This window comes from Astatotilapia calliptera, chromosome 23 (assembly GCF_964374335.1).
Source record: "Astatotilapia calliptera chromosome 23, fAstCal68.1, whole genome shotgun sequence".
Lineage (NCBI taxonomy): Eukaryota > Metazoa > Chordata > Actinopteri > Cichliformes > Cichlidae > Astatotilapia > Astatotilapia calliptera.
The window spans coordinates 15,847,897-15,869,319 of NC_137443.1; the positions used below are offsets into that span (position 1 = coordinate 15,847,897).

At 40.9% G+C, this 21,423-nt stretch overlaps 1 protein-coding gene across 1 annotated transcript; it reads right to left on the minus strand.

The window, feature by feature from the left end:
* Positions 1–16,391: 16,391 nt before the first annotated feature.
* On the minus strand, positions 16,392–20,377 carry med8 (mediator complex subunit 8). Its single transcript, XM_026160007.2, has 7 exons — positions 20,257–20,377; positions 19,918–20,039; positions 19,512–19,656; positions 19,290–19,430; positions 19,107–19,194; positions 18,774–19,013; positions 16,392–16,941 (listed from the first exon to the last, which is right to left on the minus strand). The coding sequence occupies exons 1-7, from the start codon at positions 20,260–20,262 to the stop codon at positions 16,871–16,873; spliced, it is 813 nt and encodes a 270-aa protein (XP_026015792.1). The 5' UTR covers positions 20,263–20,377; the 3' UTR covers positions 16,392–16,870.
* Between the last annotated feature and the right edge of the window lie 1,046 nt (positions 20,378–21,423).

Here is a 21,423-nt window from a genome sequence, read left to right on the forward strand (position 1 = left end):
GTTTTCACAGTGAGTGAAAGCTGTGTGCTCCCGGCAGACAGACACCTCCTCTATCCCCCACCACCCTTCCCCACACCCAGCGCTCCCTCTGAGGCATGGTTAATGTGCGTTCCCTGAAAGAGGCGGAATCCACACTTATCTCTCTCTTCCAGATAAACCAGACAGGATGTCTGATTCTGCTTCTTCAATTCATCCCTCCTCTGGAAAAAAAAAATAAAAAGAAGGAAGGGGCTGAAACATGAACTTGTGGATTAGGAAGAGGTTCCCAGGAGCATCCAAAATCAGGGAGCGTGACAGAGACTGTGGGAGTGACATATGCAAACATGATCAAGTGTAATTACATGGAGAGGCCTCCTTATTTCTATCAAAGGGTTTCTTTTAGCCAGTGTTTCAGGAATGAAAGGCAAAAAGTGCTGGACGTGTAGCTTTAATTTATTCATGTTCTCCTGCAAACCAAAAAAGGCATTGTGAGACTGATTCAGTCATTACATGGTGAAAAGGTGTAAATCCCATTCTGAGTAAAATCGCTGTGCATTCTTTTGAATGTCTGAGTCCTTTAACAAAAAAAAGGCTGTAAAACATGCTGTACCGTGACAAATGCACTGCAGGTTTTTATGAAGACTGCACTGATCATTGTTCATTTTACATCATGAAAGTATAAATCCAATCAGCAACAGAATCTGGACCACCTTAACTCTTTTAACCTTACCTTGGGAAGGGATTTAGATTAAGAGCAATTAAAGAACATTACCCCCTTTCTTTCTTAAAAACTTAAATTGAACTGGTTTAAATCCTTTTCAAAACTAATAAGAATCCATTGGCAGGTATTATTATTAGGTTAATAAGGGCATACCATTCACAGTAAGCATTTAGTTGGTGATTCGCAAGTTAAAATCTTTGCTGTCCTGGTTAAAACTCATTAATAAGCAACGGTTTTTAATGTATATGATACCTATTATATATTAAGTTTGTGAGGAAACATTTTCCTACCTTTTCTCATTTCACCAACATAAAAACAAAAGGCACAGAGAAAGAAAATCAAAGTTCCCGTTTCATTTTGCTGCTCCTGGTATTGTACCTGCTAGTTCATGTGCTGTCAGTTTTGTTTAATGACAATGCACAACAGAGCCACTGGCAACATATCTACACTGCCCCTGGTGGCTAGGTGCTGTAGAGATCATAAACCCCGCGCCGCCTGTAAAATAAGTAGTTGTTAACGTGTCTGTTGAGCTATGTTCAGGAATTCTACTCAAACATGACGAAGGGCTGTTCCTTACTTAACTGTACAATTTATCCTTAATTAACTGTACCAAAAACGGTGTCGTTCTACAGTAATAAGTTTGTGCTGATAAATAGTAAGTCATGTCGTTACTACTATGTTAAGAGCCCAGATAGCAAATTGGTAGTTGATGCACATGTGGCTAGCTAGTTTGTAAATTATAAATATAGACTGAGCATTCATGATGGCTCAAGGCAAATCCAGTGATTTAAGCTGGCATATAGCTGGCATATCACCTGGGCTGAGGTGGAACCTCAACATCTCATCTCCACCAATGACCGTTTAAAAAGACGGGTGTAGTTTCCGACTGTGAAAGATGAAGCCAGCAAGCAGGTATGGGAGGAGCTGTGGGTCAGCAGCAGTAGTGACGGGCAAATTCGGTTCATTTTACTGAATCGAGCTTTAATGAGTCACTCACCAAAGTGAATTGGATTTCCTGAGTCATTTGAGTCACTGAGTCAGTTGACCAGAGAGTGCAAAAATTTATATTTTCACTCAAACTTAATTTGTTTCTCTTTTAATGTAAATCCTACTGCTAAGATGAATGATTGTAAAAGAAAACAGCTATTTTATAGAGCAAAAAAGAGCAAATAAAAAATTTGAAAGGGAACATTTATTTATTTTTTATTTTATTAGTATTTTCCTTAAATGTGTCAAATATATTTTCTCATCTAAATGTCCACTGAGCTGTGAGCCAGGGGCGGTACCCAGCCAACATGTATATATGGGCCCCACCTGGTTTTTGCTCGGGCTGGATGGGTACCATATGGGCATGGGCTCAAACTGGGCTTTTTGTATGGGGCCTACTTGGGTTCTTCACATTAAACCTATATGGGCAATGCCAAGTGGGCACTTTTAGTAGGTCCTAGCTGGGTCAAACATGGGAAACATTTAACTTTTTTTTTTTAAACTTTATTATTGCTCAGTAATAAGACAAAAGTATTTATTACCTGAGTACGAGATTCATAAAAATACACCATAGCCATGCATTAGTTTAGTTTGTTTATTTTTAGCAAATGCATTTTGCAATTTAGAATAAATCTGCATTCATGTGCAAAATTTAGCATTTCCCAATGAGATTGAGAACATGCAGTGCCCTCACAGAAAGGGCCAAACAATTTCAACAACAGTGAGAGGTTCTGAATCGAGGTGTTTTAAATTGTAAGGTAAAAACCTTACAAAATTAAAGCTCCAACCCAAACAATCCCCCACGAGCAAGCACTTGGCAACAGTGGGGAGGAAAAACTCCCTTTCAACAGGAAGAAACCTCCAGCAGAACCAGGCTCAGAGAGGGTCAGCCATCTGCCGCGACCTGTTTGGATGGGGCTGATGCGAGACAGAACCAACACTGTAGGATTTTAAAATTGTTGAAATCTTGTGAATTGTATATATCATAGTCGAAATCATAGCCTGATTTCGACTATGATTTTGTAGGGAAACAATGTTTTCAAAAATTTCCCAAAAGAACAACAGTTCCTAGTGGTCTTTGAAGAGGATTGTTCAGATGAATTGTTGTTATTCTCCTTAACAACAAAAACCTTAATCCTCTTCTCCTTCATCCTGTTCACTTCAGATATCAACGTTCTTGCTACATTATCTTCAAAGTTTAACTGCCTGAATTCCATGGCAGTCTGTACCATCAGTTTAGACTTATATGTCTTCTTTAGACTCTTATAAACGGCTCTAACAAGTTTGCCTAAAGATTTTGGAAGTTGTGCGGGTAGTTTACCCACAGCCATTTCAATGACGTTTTCTAAAATGGCAAAAATGTTGACCTGCTTTGTTGCTGTGCCTGTCTTTAAGGCGACCATGTTGTTCAGCCTAACAAGAAACTGAATTATAAAGTTTCTTTCTTTAGTTTCTTGTGTCCTTTGCCCTGGACTGGGGATCTGTTCTTCAGACGTTTCAGCAGGACTGGTCTGATTTTCCCAAACAACAGAACCCTTTATCCTTTTCTCCTTTACCTTATTGATCTCTGATATTAAAATTCTTGAGACATTTTCTTCAAATGTTGACTGACGAAATACAGTGAAAAATCGTAGCAAGTCCTTGGAGTTGTACATCTTCTGCAGTCCATGGAAAACAGACTTAACCACCCTGTTTATAGATGTTGGCAGTTCTGCAGGTAATTTTCCTGCAGTTTTTTCTGTGACTGTTTTGATGAGTGAAAACATGTCGATGGGTTTTATGACTAATTTAGTTTTTGTTGTAATGGTGTTTGAAAGCTTTACAACAAACTGAACGATAAAGTTTTTTTCATCCATTTCTCGTCTCTCTGCCCGTGTACGGGTCATAAAGACGGATTTGAAGAGAAGTGTCTGCATCTCCTCTTCAGATATTTCTATGGGCCTGGTTTCCTGTGGACTGTCTCCTTTAAAGGAATCCATTTGAGTTTTTTTCTGTGCTGTTCTCTGATCCCGTTACTAGTGTCTGTAATAACTTTTGTTTCTAATGTCTCTGCAAAGCAAACCCTCGGTGTCGAATTGTGCTATACAAATAAACTTGCCTTGCCTCCGCCCCTATTTATGAGCTGGTAGGACCAGATCAAAGCTGAATATGTATCACGTGACACCGACGTCAGCTCTGGAGTGTGATGTCACTGGAGAGGGTGTAGCGACTGTTTTTATGTGTTGTCGTTAGCAACAAGGACGGTAAAACCATCGTGTACGCTTGTTTATTTCCCTTTCACAATAAAGCTCAAGATCCTGTTGAGACTTTTCAAAATAAACTGAATGACGTGAAAGAGTGTTTACGGATGAGTATGGGCTCAAATTGTGGTCATAAATATGTTGTACTTGTAAAAAAGATTTGTATGTGTAAAAAAGATTTGTGTGTGGACTTAGCCAAAAAGTACATGTGAAACTCGAACCGGCAACCTTCCGATTACAAGGCGAACTCCCAACTCTTGAACCACGACCGCCCCACAAATAAATAACAAAATATTTATGACCACAATTTGAGCCCATAGATGAGAAGCAAAAAAGAGCCGCCAAGTGCTAAAAATAAACCTTAGACTCAAACGTTAGAACAGTTGAATAAATACTCACGAAGAAAACGGCGGCCGTTACAACTTATGTATCGTTTCATGCATCGCAGGTATACGACGCCCAGCTGAGTCGAGCTGCCCGAGATTCACAGAATTTACAGAAAATGTTACATTTTTGTGATTTATATCGTTATCGGGGCTATAGATGCTTATATTGGGATATGTGATTTTGGTCACATCGCACAGCCCTACTCTGAGGTCATAGCAAATTAGAACAAATGAAATATTTTACTGGAGCTTTAGATCCCTCTCTGTCCACAACAGAGGAAAAACAAGGCACCAGTGAAGGATCACCCTGCTGTGCTTTGATCAACATTTCTCTGGTCATATTCAAGCTCTGATTAACTCAAATCAAATCAAATCACTTTTATTGTCACATCACATGTGCAGGTACATTGGTGCAGCACATGTGAGTGAAATTCTTGTGTGCGAGCTTCACAAGCAACAGAGTTGTGCAGAAGTTTGGACTCATAACTCAGACGCCCTCTACAGGAAAGGGCAGAGCAGGCTGTACCTGCTGCGGAGACTCAGGTCGTTTGGAGTGGAGGGCCCACTCCTGAAGACCTTCTATGACTCTGTTGTGGCTTCTGCTATCTTTTATGGTGTGGTCTGCTGGGGCGGCAGCATCTCTGCTGGGGACAGGAAGAGACTGAACAGGGTGATCCGAAGGGCCAGCTCTGTTCTAGGATGCCCTCTGGACCCAGTGGAGGTGGTGAGTGACAGGAGAACGGCGGCTAAGCTGTCATCCCTGATGGACAACATCTCCCACCCCATGCAGCAGACTGTGACAGCACTGAGCAGCTCCTTCAGTGGGAGACTGCGGCACCCACGGTGTGGGACGGAGAGATTTCGCAGGTCTTTCCTCCCCACTGCTGTCAGACTCCATAATAATGACTTTACTGATCAAGCACACACATCCATACATATGCAATAATACTAAGTGCAATAATCCTTTCTGTCATCGTTGTATTTTTACTCAGTTGTATATAGTATTTGTATTTGTATTCTATTTTTATCTTATTGTATATTTATTTTATTTTATTCTACTGTATATAGTATTTTATTTTATTCTATTCTGTACAGTTGTGTACTGTATTTATTCTTATTGTATTCTAATTTTTGCCTCATAACTTTTGCACTGTCCACTCCTGCTGTGACAAAACAAATTTCCCACGTGTGGGACTAATAAAGGTTATCTTATCTTATCTTATCTTATCTTATCTTAATACAATAATGTAAACAAGCAAAATACAAGAATGGCTACATCTGAAACTAATAAATATATGTACAATATATAATAGTATATGCATTTCTGGATGTGTATACTAAATATTTTTCTACGTGTGTGTGTGTGTGTGTGTGTGTGTACACATATTTTACAAATTAAATAGAGTAAACAATAAATAAAATATATAAAAATATACAGAGTTGAGACATGTGCAAAACAGTGGCATTAATGTACAGTGTGGAGTGCATAATGTTAAAGTTCCAGTAGTGAAGCTGAGGTGTCTATGACGTGTTCAGCAGTCTGATGGCCTGGTGGAAGAAGCTGTCTCTCAGTCTGCTGGTACGGGACCGGATGCTGCAGAACCTCCTTCCTGATGGAAGTAGTCTGAACAGTTTATGGCTGGGGTGACTGGAGTCCTTGATGATCCTCCCCGCTTTCCTCAGGCACCGCTTCCTGTAGATGTCTTGGAGGGAGGGAAGCTCACCTCCAATTATCCGTTCAGAGCACCGCACTACTCGCTGGAGAGCTTTGCAGTTGTAGGCGGTGCTGTTGCCATACCAGGTGGTGATGCATCCAGTGAGGATGCTCTCAATGGCACAGTGATAGAAGGTCCTGAGGATGCGGGGGCTCATGCCGAATCTTTTCAGTCTCCTGAGAAAGAAGAGGCGCTGCTGCGCCTTCTTCACTGTTTTGTTTGTGTGTACTGACCATGTAAGATCCTCAGCCAGATGTACACCAAGGAACCGGAAGCTGCTCACTCTCTCCACAGCAGCGCCGTTGATGGTGATGGGGGTGTGTACTTCTCTGCACCTCCGGAAGTCCACTATCAACTCCTTTGTCTTTGCGACGTTGAGGGTGAGATGGTTGTCTTGACACCAGTGGGTCAGGGCGCTGACCTCTTCCCTGTAAGCCGTCTCATCACCATTGGTGATAAGACCCACCACTGTAGTGTCGTCCGCAAACTTCACAATGATGTTGGAGTTGTTAGTGGCTGTGCAGTCGTAGGTGTAGAGTGAGTATAGGAGAGGGCTCAGTACACACCCCTGTGGAGCACCAGTGTTCAGTGTGATGGGGGATGAGGTGATGCTGCCCAGTCTGACTACTTGGCGTCTGTCAGACAGGAAGCTAAGGATCCAGCTGCAGAGGGAGCTGCTCAGTCCTAGATCCTGCAGTTTCCTGTCCAGCTTCGAGGGAACGATGGTATTGAATGCTGAGCTGTAATCTACAAACAGCATTCTCACATACGTGTCTCTCTTCTCCAGGTGTGACAGGGCAGTGTGTAGTGTCAGGGCTATGGCATCATCAGTGGACCTGTTGTGGCGGTATGCAAACTGTAGAGGGTCCAGTGAGTCGGGTAGTGCAGAGCAGATGAAGTCCCTGACCAGCTTCTCGAAGCATTTGCTTACGATGGGGGTCAGGGCTACAGGTCGCCAGTCGTTCAATGAGGAGATGGTGGAGGATTTGGGTACAGGGACGATGGTGGCCATTTTGAAGCAGGCTGGGACTACAGACAGAGAGAGGGAAAGGTTGAAGATGTGCGTGAACACTCCAGCCAGCTGAGCCGCGCATGACTTGAGGACGCGGCCGGGAATCCCGTCCGGACCAGTAGCTTTGCGTGCGTTCACCTTCCTGAAGCACTTCCGCACATCCTCCTCAGACACAGTGTGCGCACTGACGTCTTCCGCGGTGCGCACACTGTCCGGTCTCATGGTGTTCGCTGTGTCGAATCTAGCGTAGAATACGTTTAGATCCTCACACAGGGAGGCCGTGGTCTGCGGTGTGCTGGTTTTCCCTCTAAAGTCTGTGATCGTGTTTAGTCCCTGCCACATACTCCGAGGGTTGTCAAACTGTTGCTCCACCCTGTCCCTGTACTCACGTTTGGCTGCTTTGATCGTCTTCCGGAGTTGGTAATGTGCGTGTTTGTAGTCTGATGTGTTTGCGGAGGCAAAGGCGGTGCTCCGTGCCGCGCGAACATCTCCGTTAATCCAGGGTTTTTGATTTGGGAAGGATTTAACTGTTCTGGATGGGACAACATCTTCCACGCATTTCCTGATAAATCCGCAGACTGAGTCTGTGTACTCGTCAATGTCCCTAGCAGCCACGTGAAACATTTCCCAGTCCGCGTGATCAAAACAGTCCCGCAGCGCAGACTCTGATTGGTCCGTCCAACAGTGCACTGCCCTCCGGGTTGGAGCTTCCTGTTTCAGCTTCTGCCTGTAGGCGGGCAGGAGCAGGATGGAGCGGTGATCTGATTGGCCGAATGGGGCTCGGGGGAGGGCTTTGTACGCATCCCGGAAAGAGGTGTAGCAGTGGTCGAGTAGCCGGTCTCCACTAGTGTTAAAATGGATGTGTTGGTGGAGTTTGGGTGAGACTTTCTTCAGGTTTCGCTTATTAAAGTCTCCGGCTGTGATAAACGCTGCCTCTGGGTGTGCGGTTTCCTTGCTGCTGATCGCGCTGTACAGTTCCCTGAGCGCTCGGTCAGTGTCGGCTTGTGGGGGAATGTAAACAGCCGTAATAATCACTGCTGTAAATTCCCTCGGTAGCCAGAATGGCCGGCACTTAATCATCAGGTACTCCAGGTCCGGTGAGCAGAAGGATTTGACCGGGTGCACGTTCGCATAATCACACCAGCTGTTGTTGATCATGAAACACACACCACCGCCTCTGCTTTTCCCAGTAAGATCCTGTGACCTGTCCGCGCGATGCACGGAGAACCCCGGTAGTTGTATTGCGGAGTCTGGTACCTTGTCCGATAGCCAGGTTTCTGTGAGGCAGATCACGCAGCAGTCCCGCATCTCTCGCTGGAATGAGATCCGTGCCCGAAGCTCGCACAGCTTGTTCTCCAGAGACTGCACATTAGCCAGTAATAAACTGGGTAACGGTGGTCTGTTAGTGCGCCGTCTCAGTCGAACCAGAACGCCAGATCTTCTCCCTCTGCGTCGGCGTTTGCGGCCTCCAGGGCCAGAGAACAAAGGCGTCTCAGGTGAGATGAATGGGGGGTCTGCAAACGGAGCGTCCGTGTTGCAAAACTTGAACTCCGGAAAGTTATAAGAAAGACCGTCTTTTATGTCCAGTAAGGTTTGTCGGTCGTACACAAGGAGACATGTGCTACTCGCGAAAAAATGAAGGAAAAGTAAAATTAAACACAGAAAAAAGCTGTTGCTTGGGGGAGCTCGCGACGAGGCTGCCATACTCGGCGCCATCTTGAATCAAAATTTGTCCTCGGGAATCATTTCAGGGACGTCACATGTGGAGATTTTTACAGAATCAATGGGTGACACGAAAGAGTCGTCTTCATCAAACGACCCCGACAAATCCACAATCTCACCCATTTTACGAGCCTGAGCACAAGTAATTGCGCACACAGGAAACACCTCTGAAGCAGGGGAGCCTGAGTCATGCGCCTTAACATTCGTTGCCAACCAAGAAGAAGAAGAAGAAGAAGAAGACGTGACCCAGGAGGGAGGGGGTGAGTGAGTGAGTGATTCGTCTATGCTACGATTCAGCACAGCAAGGGAGGGGGTTAGTTTTTTTGTTGTTTTTTTCTTTGCGCCATTTTTTTTTTTATTAGTAAAATTAACATACAAACAAAATGCACCATATATTACACATTCAGAGAATAGACATTCCTTACATATTAGCAACTTTCATATATATAAAAAAGGAAATATAAAGATGGGGTCGGGAGGGGGTTAGTGAGTCCTGAGTGATTTGCTTACGCTATGATTCAGCACAGCAAAGGAGGGGGTGAATAACTCAAATGTGCTGTTAGAATGTTAGCTGAGCGATGCTACTGTGAACCGAGGAGCTATCCGGTTGTTCAGTCTAACGTCACTAGCCGTGTCTGGACCTAAACTCTGCTGCAGGTCCATATATCAAACGATCACTATGGCATTACTGAGAGTTGAAAAACTGTCTAGAGTCTTTCATCTTTAATAAAATGATCAGCGTTCTGCTCTACCAGGTGTAACAATTGAGTTTAACATCCAGGCATCCATGAAAACGGAATTTATGACATTTAACGGAGTTAGAAGTTAGCAGGGAGTTAGCTCGCTAGCTTCTATCTAAATACAATATAGCATGTCCTGACTGCGGGGTTTTGGAAACAAATTAAAACATACAGCTCTGTTATCACTTCCAACATAAATGAAGACAGAAAACTAAACAGCAGTGACGTTTGTAGGGTTACTGAAGTTGGGCTAGCTGGTATATAATGATGTGCTACGTGACCGCTAGCGACACAGCTATGTTAGCATAATATAAACAAGCTAACTTTTTTTCCACTCGATAAAAGTTAACGTGAGTGTTCTCGGTGGTCAGGAACAAATGTAATCGCATGGCAGGATGCTGTAAAAGGACCAAACTTCAGCCAGGAGAACAACTGAGATAATCCATCCACAATACGAGGTTAGTCATTCATATACTGCTGCATGGGCTGGGCTGTAGTTACATCCTAAGGTTTTGAAAACTGAGCTTAAATAAATGATTAGCGGTAATAAAAGCTGAGGGAGGTCAACAGTGATCACTGACTGTTTTAGGAGCTTTTTGAGATTAAATAGAAGAAAATACATAACATTTCTAAATAAAAAATATGTTTTTATTTGTTTTGGGTTTTTTATTGGCTGTTATGGCACTAAAGTTCTTATTTAGTTTACTCTTTCTGTGTACAGCACTTTGTGACTGTTTGTCTGTGAAGCCCTTCATAAATAAACTTTACTTACTAGAGTCAAATCAGAGATAAAGCAGTGTTAGCTCTACCTTGTCTGCTGCCGTATGAGTGTGTAGCATTGCCATCAGATCTGTCACTTGTGATCTCTGGTAACTGTCAAATCACTCAGCTTGAGGATTCATAGCAGGACTCTGTAACCCATGGGTGATGTCACAGTCTGGATGGACTGTACATGTTGATCACTACTGTACAGACTCTGATGATTTATGATGCAAATGGTGTAAAATGTCTGTATCCGTTTCCCAAAATTCCTGCTGTATTTTTGTGCACTGAGAGGAAGTAATGATTGATTGTCTGAATAATGATTAATTAATTGAAAGGCATTTTCTGCTGCTTATCCGGTCGTTAAGTCTGACGTCACTAGTCGTGTCTGGGCCTAAACTCCGCTGCAGGTCCATATATCAAACGATCACTATGGCATTACTGAGAGTTGAAAAACTGTCTAAAGTCTTTCATCTTTAATAAAATGATCAGCGTTCTGCTGTACCAGTTGTAACAATTGAGTTTAACATCCAGGCATCCATGAAAACGGAATTTATGACATTTAACGGAGTTAGAAGTTAGCAGGGAGTTAGCTCGCTAGCTTCTATCTAAATACAATATAGCATGTCCTGACTGCGGGGTTTTGGAAACAAATTAAAACGTACAGCTCTGTTATCACTTCCAACATAAATGAAGACAGGAAACTAAACAGCAGTGACGTTTGTAGGGTTACTGAAGTTGGGCTAGCTGGTATATAATGATGTGCTACGTGACCGCTAGCGACACAGCTATGTTAGCATAATATAAACAAGCTAACTTTTTCCCACTCGATAAAAGTTAACGTGAGTGTTCTCGGTGGTCAGGAACAAATGTAATCACATGGCAGGATGCTGTAAAAGGACCAAACTTCAGCCAGGAGAACAACTGAGATAACGAGGTTAGTCATTCATATACTGCTGCATGGGCTGGGCTGTAGTTACATCCTAAGGTTTTAAAAACTGAGCTTAAATAAATGATTAGCGGTAATAAAAGCCGAGGGAGGTCAACAGTGATCACTGACTGTTTTAGGAGCTTTTTGAGATTAAATAGAAGAAAATACAAAACATTAAACATGTTAACAACACAAAAGCTATATTAAACGCTACTACTTTAGACCCGGAAGTAGGATTCGTCACGTCATCACTTAACGACCGGATAGGCAGCTTGGTCACAGTGGCAGCAGGGTAAAATTTTAAATAGCCAGCACCTATATAGTCCTTTTAAACTTTGCAGTGTTATAAAGTATTTGAAGTGTGTTTCTCATCCACACACACACACACACACACACACACACACACACACACATAACCACGCAAGGTGTTTTGATGCCCTGCAGGGTAACTTGGGGTTTGGTGGCCTGAGACTCTCAGCAAGTGGAGAGACTGGGGATCAAACCAGCTCTACCAGCTGAGCCAAGGATGTATCCCATGGTCCCTTTCCAGTTTGACCACAAACTCTGCAGTTTCATTTTCATTCATCTCTGAACAGTAATAAGATGCAATACAATAAAATGGTGTATAGGATTAATGTGCAACTACAGCTTTCCATGTTGTTTAATCATAACTAGGGAGACTTCTCATTTATGCTGTTTCTTAAAAATAGAAAATAACAGAAATTTAAGATCTCGAGGAAGAAATTTAAATGTAAAAATACATTTTTGATTGAAAGAAAAAATTAATGAATTAATTAAAGCACCTTGGTGTCTATTAGATTAAGAGTCTAATCCAGCTCTCTGCTCTATACACTCGGACAGGGAACAAGCACAGGATTGTGTCTCTCTATAGGCTAAGACAAACATTCATTATAATCACATCTGCCTTCTTTGACCTCATCTTAGTACATCTAAGCCAATGGAATTTCATATCAATCTTCTTCAACCTCAATGACCACAAAGCATGTGGCACATGCAGGAGGGCTCAGGGCTCACATTATATCGATGACAATATAAGGCTCATCAAGAGGCAGGATTATTCACAATGCATAATGTGCACCCGATACAGCATCTGCCAACACGATGCACACACACACTCACAAGGCTGCACACATGCGCCTGAGGGAATGGTTTCTGAAGTAGACGATGTAAGGTCTGAGGTGGAGAAGCTTTGTCTCAAGGAAACAAGTCGTCTTCTCTCCTGATAGACCGTATATGAATCACAAAATAACTCCACAAGGCTGCGCAGGAATAGGGTCAAGTAATTAGTGACTGTGGGTGTGTTCCAGTCAGCGTTGCAGATTTCAGATTTGGAAACAGTTCAGTTTGGCAAAGCCTCAGTACTCGTTTTGCCTATGCCACCCACAGATCCTTAATGAATTCCTCTGATCCCAACTTTCATAAAGAAGACATTTGGAAAAGATTTCACAGATCCGCGTGCGTCATCAGAGCCTTTCAAGTGACTTCAACCGTGGAACATTTGAATTAGACTCTGCAGAATATTTGAGCCTTTTTTGGGGTGTGGGAGTTTAAGGCTGTAAACTCTTTCTTTATATTTGCCTTAAGCTTCCATAATGAGCAAGTTATGGACCTTATCATGTTCTTCAATTACAGGAAAAATAAAGAAAACCTTTAAAACCGTGCCAGGAGATGCTCTTATTAAATAAATGAGAAAGTTATCTCTCCAAAACATAAATCAGAAATGAAACAAAAAAATATTTAATGAAGAGCATCCGTATCCAGGGCTGCTGGAATAATTAGCTCAGTCATATGCAAGGATTATTCACGTCCACTCTCTTGCTCGCTTGTTTCTGTGAGCTCATTTATTTGGGGTTTGTGTCTCTGTGTTTTTATCTTCTTAAATGTTTTTCCTGCATTTCTGGACATGAAGTCATTTGACACATTTGGTCACTGCAGTGTGTCGCTTCAGAGGGAAATCCTGTCTTTTCAAAAGATAGCAATGCTGATTATGTTGTCAGGACGGATTTGTGTCTGGTTAAAAACCGTCTAGTTACCCCTGCTCTGTGTACCCTGCTATATAGTGTATACTGTAATTTAGGAGGCAGCTGTCATATTGAGTTTCCCCATTATCCACTATGTACAGCGAGGCTCAGAGGCAGTCGGCACTGGATGTGATATAAAACCTCTCTGAGGCTCTCCTCGCACACAGTCTTGATTTTATGAATTTCAATTAATTGTCAAAACAGTAATTTCAGGGATCATTTTACAGAATGGGCCAAATCCCAAACCTCAATGTGCACCAAAAGTAAAACGCTGATGACCCCTGTTATGGTCTCTGTGACCTGATGTGTCATACAAAGGCAGAATCATTAAAGGAAACAATGGAGATGAGAAAAAAAGCTTATGAAACATCATGTGAAGGCTCATATACAAAATGTGCAACAGATACTGGCACAAATGGGCCTCGAATAATGAGAGGATCTGGTGGAATTTTTTCATGGAGTAGGGGGCATGTTACTTGTTTCATTACAAAGTACTGCTCATCTATAGTTGTATATTTCTATCTTGACAAGAGTGTACTTTTCCACGGTGACATGCCCCCTGTTTCATAAAGAGTGCACTGAAATCTATGGAAGCCCGTTTCCGCCACAAAAAAAAAGTATCCATAACTCAAAATTTTGAGTTATTTTCTAGAAATTTCAACTTATTAACTCAAAATTTCGAGAAAAGTAGCTCGAAATGTTGACTTACTTTTCTCAAAATTTTGAGTTAATATCTCGATGTTAACTGCTATCAGCAATCTACGTGAATGATGTCATTTCCTTGTTACCCAGAAGCTGAAGCTCTAAGCTACAAATGTTATAGCTAAGCTACCAGTATTACAACCAGTCATGAATGCACAAATTGCTGATTTGTGTGGCTTGTGTTATTAGCTGAATCACATGGCGTTACTCTCAGCAAATGTACTCTCGAAAAGCGCCAATTTGTTGCGATGGGGATTTTTAGTGCGCATTCCAGATAGATTACTGATTGGCAGAGCTAGCTTGAAATTTCGAGTTGATAAATCGAAATTTGAAGTTAATAAGTCGAAATTTCGAGAAAATAAGTCGAAATTTTGAGTTATGGATACTTTTTTTTGTGGCAGAAACGGGCTTCCATGGAAATCTGTATTCAATATGCTGCTTAAATATATTTTAATTAATAAGGCAGCTAAATGAAATATTTAATTAGACGTGATTTAAGAGTTGCTCTCCTCCTGCAAAGTTGCACAGTTTAAAGTCAGTCTGTAGCTTTAAGCAAAACTAGTGTATCTGATGAATGTCGTATTACCTTGGCTGCTAATTATTAAGCTACTGTTTTATTTGTTTATTTATTTATGATCATTTAAATTACTAAAAGGCTGGAGTGTCAAAACTATTTCTTTTAGATGATGCAGGGAAAAGTTTGAAGGTTTACAACATCGGTTTGTGTTGTCCACAGTTTTTCCTACACTTTTTATGCTGTTTTGCCATAAAGTTAATGACTTTACATTGCGTGTCTAATCCAAAATCATTTTTGTAGTAAGGCACAAAATCAGATTCTGGTGCCAATATAACTTTTACCAAATTCATAAAACTGCTTCACTTTGGTTTTGTACCGCAGCGTAAATGGATTTTGTTCAGATTCATATTTTATGACGGGGAGTAAATGAACGCTCTAATTGCACAACAGAGAGACGATTAGCTGTTGTAATAAGGTTCAGATGCGGTGGCGACGGTGGTTTCGGGGCACTGATAGTGTGTCAGAACTATATGTGCACTCACCAGGGAGTGCAATTTACATCGCTGCAACTGTTTAAATGATTGGACAATCAGGAAAGCCAATGTTTTCTTTACAATATGCCATTATTATATGAGAAGAAGAAACTTTCTTATAATGTTCAACAGAAAATTATAAGAATGGAAGCATGGTCAACTTGGTCATGGCCATCTTTTAACATGAACTACCACTAAAGAGGAAAAGTAAACGATTTGTTTGACTCATTTTGAAATCTGAAGCAGGATGGCATGCTGACTGAAATGGGAGGGATCTTTAGCAGATTGTTTAGATTTAGTATTAGCAATGATTTAAAAAAAATAAGCACTTAAATATATTTTTACCCTTTAAAGGTGGTTTGAAAAGAAAAAAAAACTGACTGAAGTGCAGATAAAAGCATCAGAGACAGCAAGTAAATATCACTGCTTAAATTAAAAATAAAAGTAGATTTATATGTCAAAATATAGACTATTTTATATATGAAAAAATCATTTGTTCTTTTTCGGGAGGACTGGTTTTGGATTATCATCATATCTAATACTATTTGGAATATGCCAATTATATGTAACTGGACCATCTAAGAAAACAGGAAAAACCTAAGAGCCTCACAAGTTTGTCACTTTATTTGCAGAAATCATGAAAGAAAAAAACAAACATGTTTTGCAAAGAATCTAGGATATATTTCTGTGTATAAAGTCAAATTTAACACTAGGATGGTATGAAAACAGTCCATCCTAGTGTGTCCTCTGCAGTCTCTAAGTTTGGATGATAGTTTGGCAGATAACCTCAGCTGAACCTTTCTGTTTTGTGATGTTCGCAGGATGTTGCCCGTTAGCTCTTTGTTTAAAATTTAGACCTCATCCACGGACACAAGTGTGACCTTGTGCAGCTTTGAGCTGTCTCAGCAGAGCATCTGACCACGGCGGCTGACACAGCGAGACGTCCGCCTGTTTGGGGACAGAGGGTGTATGTAGGTCAGGCATGGGTCTGCATGCTGTGACAGCAGCACGGTCACTGTGCTGTGCAGCAGGACAGGGATTGGAGTGGACAGAGAGAGCCGGCACAGAGAGAGGCCCCCCTCACACGTCAGCACCGATACTTCCTCATTTCCCCCCTTAAACACTTTGACATTATCAGGCCACACAGAGCAACGTCCACCCTCATTATTCTCACCTTTGGTACTGCAGCCAAATGGACAAAGAGGAGCAGAAGAAAAAATAAAGGGCAGAAATGTGAAACAGACATCAGATCATAGTGCACATCTAACATGTGGGGATGGTCATTTGATGAGAACGAGAGCTTCCGCATCAAGGCACTAAGATTTATTAATTTATAGAAACCTTCAGTGTATTAATAATAATTAAACAACAGTAAACAGTGGATTAATTACACAACAAGGAATTATTTTGAGCACATTGTTTTTAATTGAAAAAAGTGTCCTGATTACAGTTCCAAACTATAATTCCAGAAATGAAAGCAGACTGCCATCTAGTGGTTCAAACAAACACTGACATTTAGATGTGATATGAAAAACTACAACAGCTTCAGTGACATGTGAAAAAAAAATCCCCATGCTGTTTTTGTATTTATTATTCTCCATGAAACTAACGCACTAAAACAGGCATGGGGGAATCATTTCTCCAAGACGCCACAAAAGAAACTTGAACTTGTGGAAGGACGTAACAATAACCTTGTAATGAGATCATAATGATCAGTTCAAGTTATAAATGGGGGCCCTACGCAACAGTCCCAGTTTTTCATGAGGCCCCTTGGAAAAATGTTTTGCCCACCCCTGCATTAAACAGAAGTGACAGTTTTCTACTGTAAATGCTGGCACCTCTGAAGGTGAGTCTCCGAATGGTAACAGGTGAGAAGGCCGCTCATCGGTTGTAAGGATGCATTGACCCAGACGCAGATTTGATGTTTGTCTTGATGCTGCTTGGCATTTTTCCTGAGAGAAAACCAAAGGGAAGAGATCAACCCTATATATGCATCTTTAAGGTTTTTTCTTTCTTCAAGTGCAGATATAAATCATTCAAAACATCCTGTGTTAACAGCTGGGTTGTCAAAAAAAATTTATTTAATTTAATACTCCAATATTAATCAACTCCAAAATGACTATCAAATTGAGATTCTCCTTTGCCATAGTATCGATACAAACAGTTCCATCTTTGAAGACAGTCTGCAGACAGTGACGCACACAGCCCCTCCCCTCACTAACAACTAAAGTTGTTAGCATTCATAACACTGAACAACACTTGAGGAGGAATTTCAGAGGTCAGTAAATCGTCTGTTTCAACAGCACTGAAGTATTTAACAGTTCATTAACGCAGCAGCTAGCATGCTGTAGTTAGCCTGTAATGATTATGAATGACAGATGGCATATTGAATATAGAGTTGTGGCAAGTCGGGTTATGGACACATGGTGAATCGAGTAGGCTGCTCTGCACAGCCATGAGTGGATAATCCAAGAAAATAAAAAGTCAAATCTGGAGAAGAGTAGCTTATTCAGATGGGTTTCAGGCCTGAAGAGCAGAGCTGAGGATGCAAAGAGCTGCAGAGTGGATGGTGGATGACAGAGAGGCTGCAGTTGTGAACAAGAAGAACATTTTTTTTTTAATTAATAAAAGAAATCAGATGAATCTTAAAAACCTATTTTGTTGAATCCAACTTATTTTTGAAAAAGTTTGCAAAAATTCAACATGTTTTTTGAAATGTGAGTTCTTCACTATTACTTTTCTTTACTATTGTTGCAGGATGGGGTCAAAATCGTCAGCATGGTCTCAAAAATGGTATTTAGTAGTTCCCTGAGTATATACTCAATAAATTCTAGTATTGTGACAATCTTAGCTAGCAGTCAATGTGCAAGTTTCGAGGTCCATAAACTCTTGAAAATGATCTGTAGAGTTCAAAGCAGTATCAATACATCTAAACAAACAAGCAGTTTCCATATGAAAATGAATATTATCATCTCATTACAATGTAATGTTGGGTGGGAAGTTTCCTGGCATTAATATGGGGATTACTTTGAGGTGAAAGCTCATTTCAAGTTAAATGAAACAGGTAGTGCACACCTTAACATGTTTTTAAGCTGTAAACTACATGATAACAACTATACTTAGACCACAGAAATGAATTCTATGCAGAAATGTTAGCATTTCTACCAAATTTATGACAAAATGCCATCTATTATTTTAAATCATGTCCACGTTTGGAAAGCCAGGGATGACAGTCAACTACTTTGTAATACTCATATATATATATATATCAGATATGACTGTTAATGCCCCCTAATAAGGGCTAATCGTCAGTACGCGCCACGGTCCCTTCAGCCTCTGCATTTGGGTGGAAGCATAGATGGATTATTGCATGGGAAAAATGGGCACATTAGCTTGAGAATGTTTTTTCATTTGTGCAATATTATTGTTTTTTTTTTAAATATTGGAAAAGGCCATTTATTAAACTGCATGATAATGTAAAATTGTTTGAGTATCCTGTTATGAAGCCTAGAACTGAGCATTTTTGCTATTAGCCTGGTGTTTTAAAACTTTGTCTTTAACATATCCTGTATAATTCACCTTCCTACCTCTTAAAGTGACCATCATTTTTAAATGGAGCATCACACTTAATTCATTATAATTCAAAAACTAATGACTGTCATCGGTAAAATGTTGAAACTGAAGAAAACTGAAGAAACACGGCAAAGCACTCTATGGCTGGCTCTCACATAACTGTGATGCTGTGCTCAGGTAAAATACTAACTCAGCTTTCCAAGTCTCCTACCTGTCTGACCTTGCTGCTGTTGAGCCACAGGTCCTCCCATACCTGCTTGCTGGCCTGAACCCCCACCAATAGTGACCTGCTGTAAGGTTGGACCTCCACTCATCATGGACCCCTGTCCTTGGTGTCCAGGGGCCACGGGACCAGGAGGCCTACATTTGGAAAGTCCCTTTCCAAATGCAACGGCCGAAACTAATGCGTTAGTGTCAGCAGGGTTGAAAGACGGTTTGCTCTGTCGCATAGCTGTGTAAAAACAATAAAATAAAATAAAATTTGAGAGTCACCATTGTATTTGTGTAATTTATTAAAGAAAACTGCAGCAGAAGTGCAACATACCAGCGCTTTCTGCATCTCTGTCCTCACGAGGGTTGCTTAGCTTCTCCAGCAGAGTAGTGCAAATCTTATTCAAAGCCTGGATCTGTTTCTGTTCATGACAATAAAACCTGAAGGTTTAAACAAAAATTGCAAAATATTCCCAAAAATGACAGAATATTTTATTTTATGCGAGTCCAAACTAACCTGGGCCACATCGGGGCCAATACGTGCTGCCTCTGTACTCAGCGTTTTCTCCTGCTCCTCCACCTCTGGGTCAGGTTTGGTCCGCAAGTAGTCCGGTACGATCTCATGGCTGAACACTGGAACGCGCTGCTCCGTGAGTTTCTGAGAGCAGGTAAACAGACAGCTCAGAGAAACTACTTCTTTTTTCAAAAGAGGAAACGTGTTATCAGCTGTGGTACTCACTGCCAAGTCCTCATCTCGGTCTGGAGACAGGACCAGGGGGATTATAACTTGGTTGCGAAAGGACGGTGTCTTCTCGTTCCTGAGCAGTTTATTGATGGTGTTCAGCTGACCAGACAGAAGGGCGAAGTTATCCAAAACAGAAGGCCTATAGGACAAAAAAGGGCACATCTGTGAGAGCTCAAAATAATCCACAAAGCACGCGTTTCAGATCAAATCTGTATATCCACAAGACAAGATTTTCCACAGTTTCTGTCAAATTTGCTCCTGTAAATAAAAGGAACAAACCGTGTTTATATGTTGTTGTCAAAAACAGCTTGAACAACAAAGTATTAGCTCGACTTAAATCTATGTCGCGTTTCTTTTAAAACAAAACAGCCTGCTTTACAATGAAAATAATTTTACTCACCACGTCAAACGCTCGTACTCGTTTTCTAGTTTGTAAATGAAACTGTGCAGAGCATTTTTAACGTGAGCCACCCGCGAAATGAGAGACTCCACTGACGCCTCTAACTGTTTCTCTTCTCGTTGCTAAAAGACAACAAAAGCATTAAAAACCTCCCAAACACTGCAAATACACAGCTGTGCTAGCCAAACGGCTAAAGAGTGCATAACCTCAGCCACTTAAGAGTCAGTCACTTAAACAACAAGAAAATGAGTCATCAGACAAAATAAACATTTTAATGAATGTTACTGCATCTAAGAAGGCATTATACTGTCGTACAGAATATATATTCATATTTATTACCTGCATTGTTCAAGTAGAATTTAGCCAACCTCAAGCGACAGAGAAGCACTTCCGGTTCATCACTGTCAAAGTAAAAGCCTGCTGGTTAAACATGGCGGAAACGCTATAACGTTTATTTATTCAAAATGTTCTCGTAAACAAATAATCCAGTACACAACTTATGCGATATTTAAGCAAACATTTCAGTTTAGAGTTTAGAGTTCAAATGTGATATATGTAAAAACTGAATGTATATCTATATTAATCTATATTACTATAGTAATTAATTTGTACATTAACTGTATACTCTCTCTCTCTCTATATATATATATATATATATACATATACATATATATGTGTGTGTGTGTGTGTGTGTGTGTGTGTGTGTGTGTGTGTGTGTGTGTGTGTGTGTGTGTCAGATAACGCTTTGCAGGTTCTCAATTACATTCCTACTTTATAAATGCTCCATTTATTTCTATACTTGAGATATAGCAACATACAACTGCTTTTAAACTACAACATGGTGCTGCTGCCTTATCAGTAAAGCAGTTATTGTTTAACAATATGAACCATGTTGTCACGAGACAATCATCTAGATACACAGACATAAACAGTTAACCTAACATGCATGCTTCTGGGAGGAAGCGTGAGCACGCAGAAAGAAACCAGGACCTTCAGTTTGCTTCAACATGAAGCACAACACATACGAATTGCAGACCATTATGAGTGAATGATCTGCAATTTTAGAAAGCACCTGGTAGCATATAATATCAAATGCGCTGTCAAAGTTTGTGGTTGTACACCACCAAAATCCTAATTCTACCTGCTAATTAGTATTATCAACAATAATAACATCAGTTACAGAATAACTAAAATGTCAATTAATAGTACCATTTTCCAGGTACCAGGAACGGAAAAGAGAGATCATATTTCTCCCATAATATCAACTCTTTACTGACTCCGTTAAATGCGGAACTTAAAATCCTTCTCCTCACATATAGTAATAAAAGTATATTTTTATTATATTACGTCAATAATATAATAATTATTGAGTAGAGAGCCAAACGGCTAAAGTAGAGAGTCTTGGCACCCTCTCTACTTTTGAATTTGGCCTTGAAAGTTTTTATAACTCATAAAGTTAGAGCTTGGTCAGGTGACCCAGCACTAGACCACGCTTGCTGAGTGACT

Coding starts and splice junctions, on each gene's coding strand:
- med8 (XM_026160007.2), bottom strand. Junction 19,195..19,289: donor TTGGCCCCGATGTGGCCCAG/GTTAGTTTGGAC, acceptor TGTCATGAACAG/AAACAGATCCAGGCTTTGAA. Junction 16,942..18,773: donor ACAGCAGCAAGGTCAGACAG/GTAGGAGACTTG, acceptor GTTTTCTCTCAG/GAAAAATGCCAAGCAGCATC.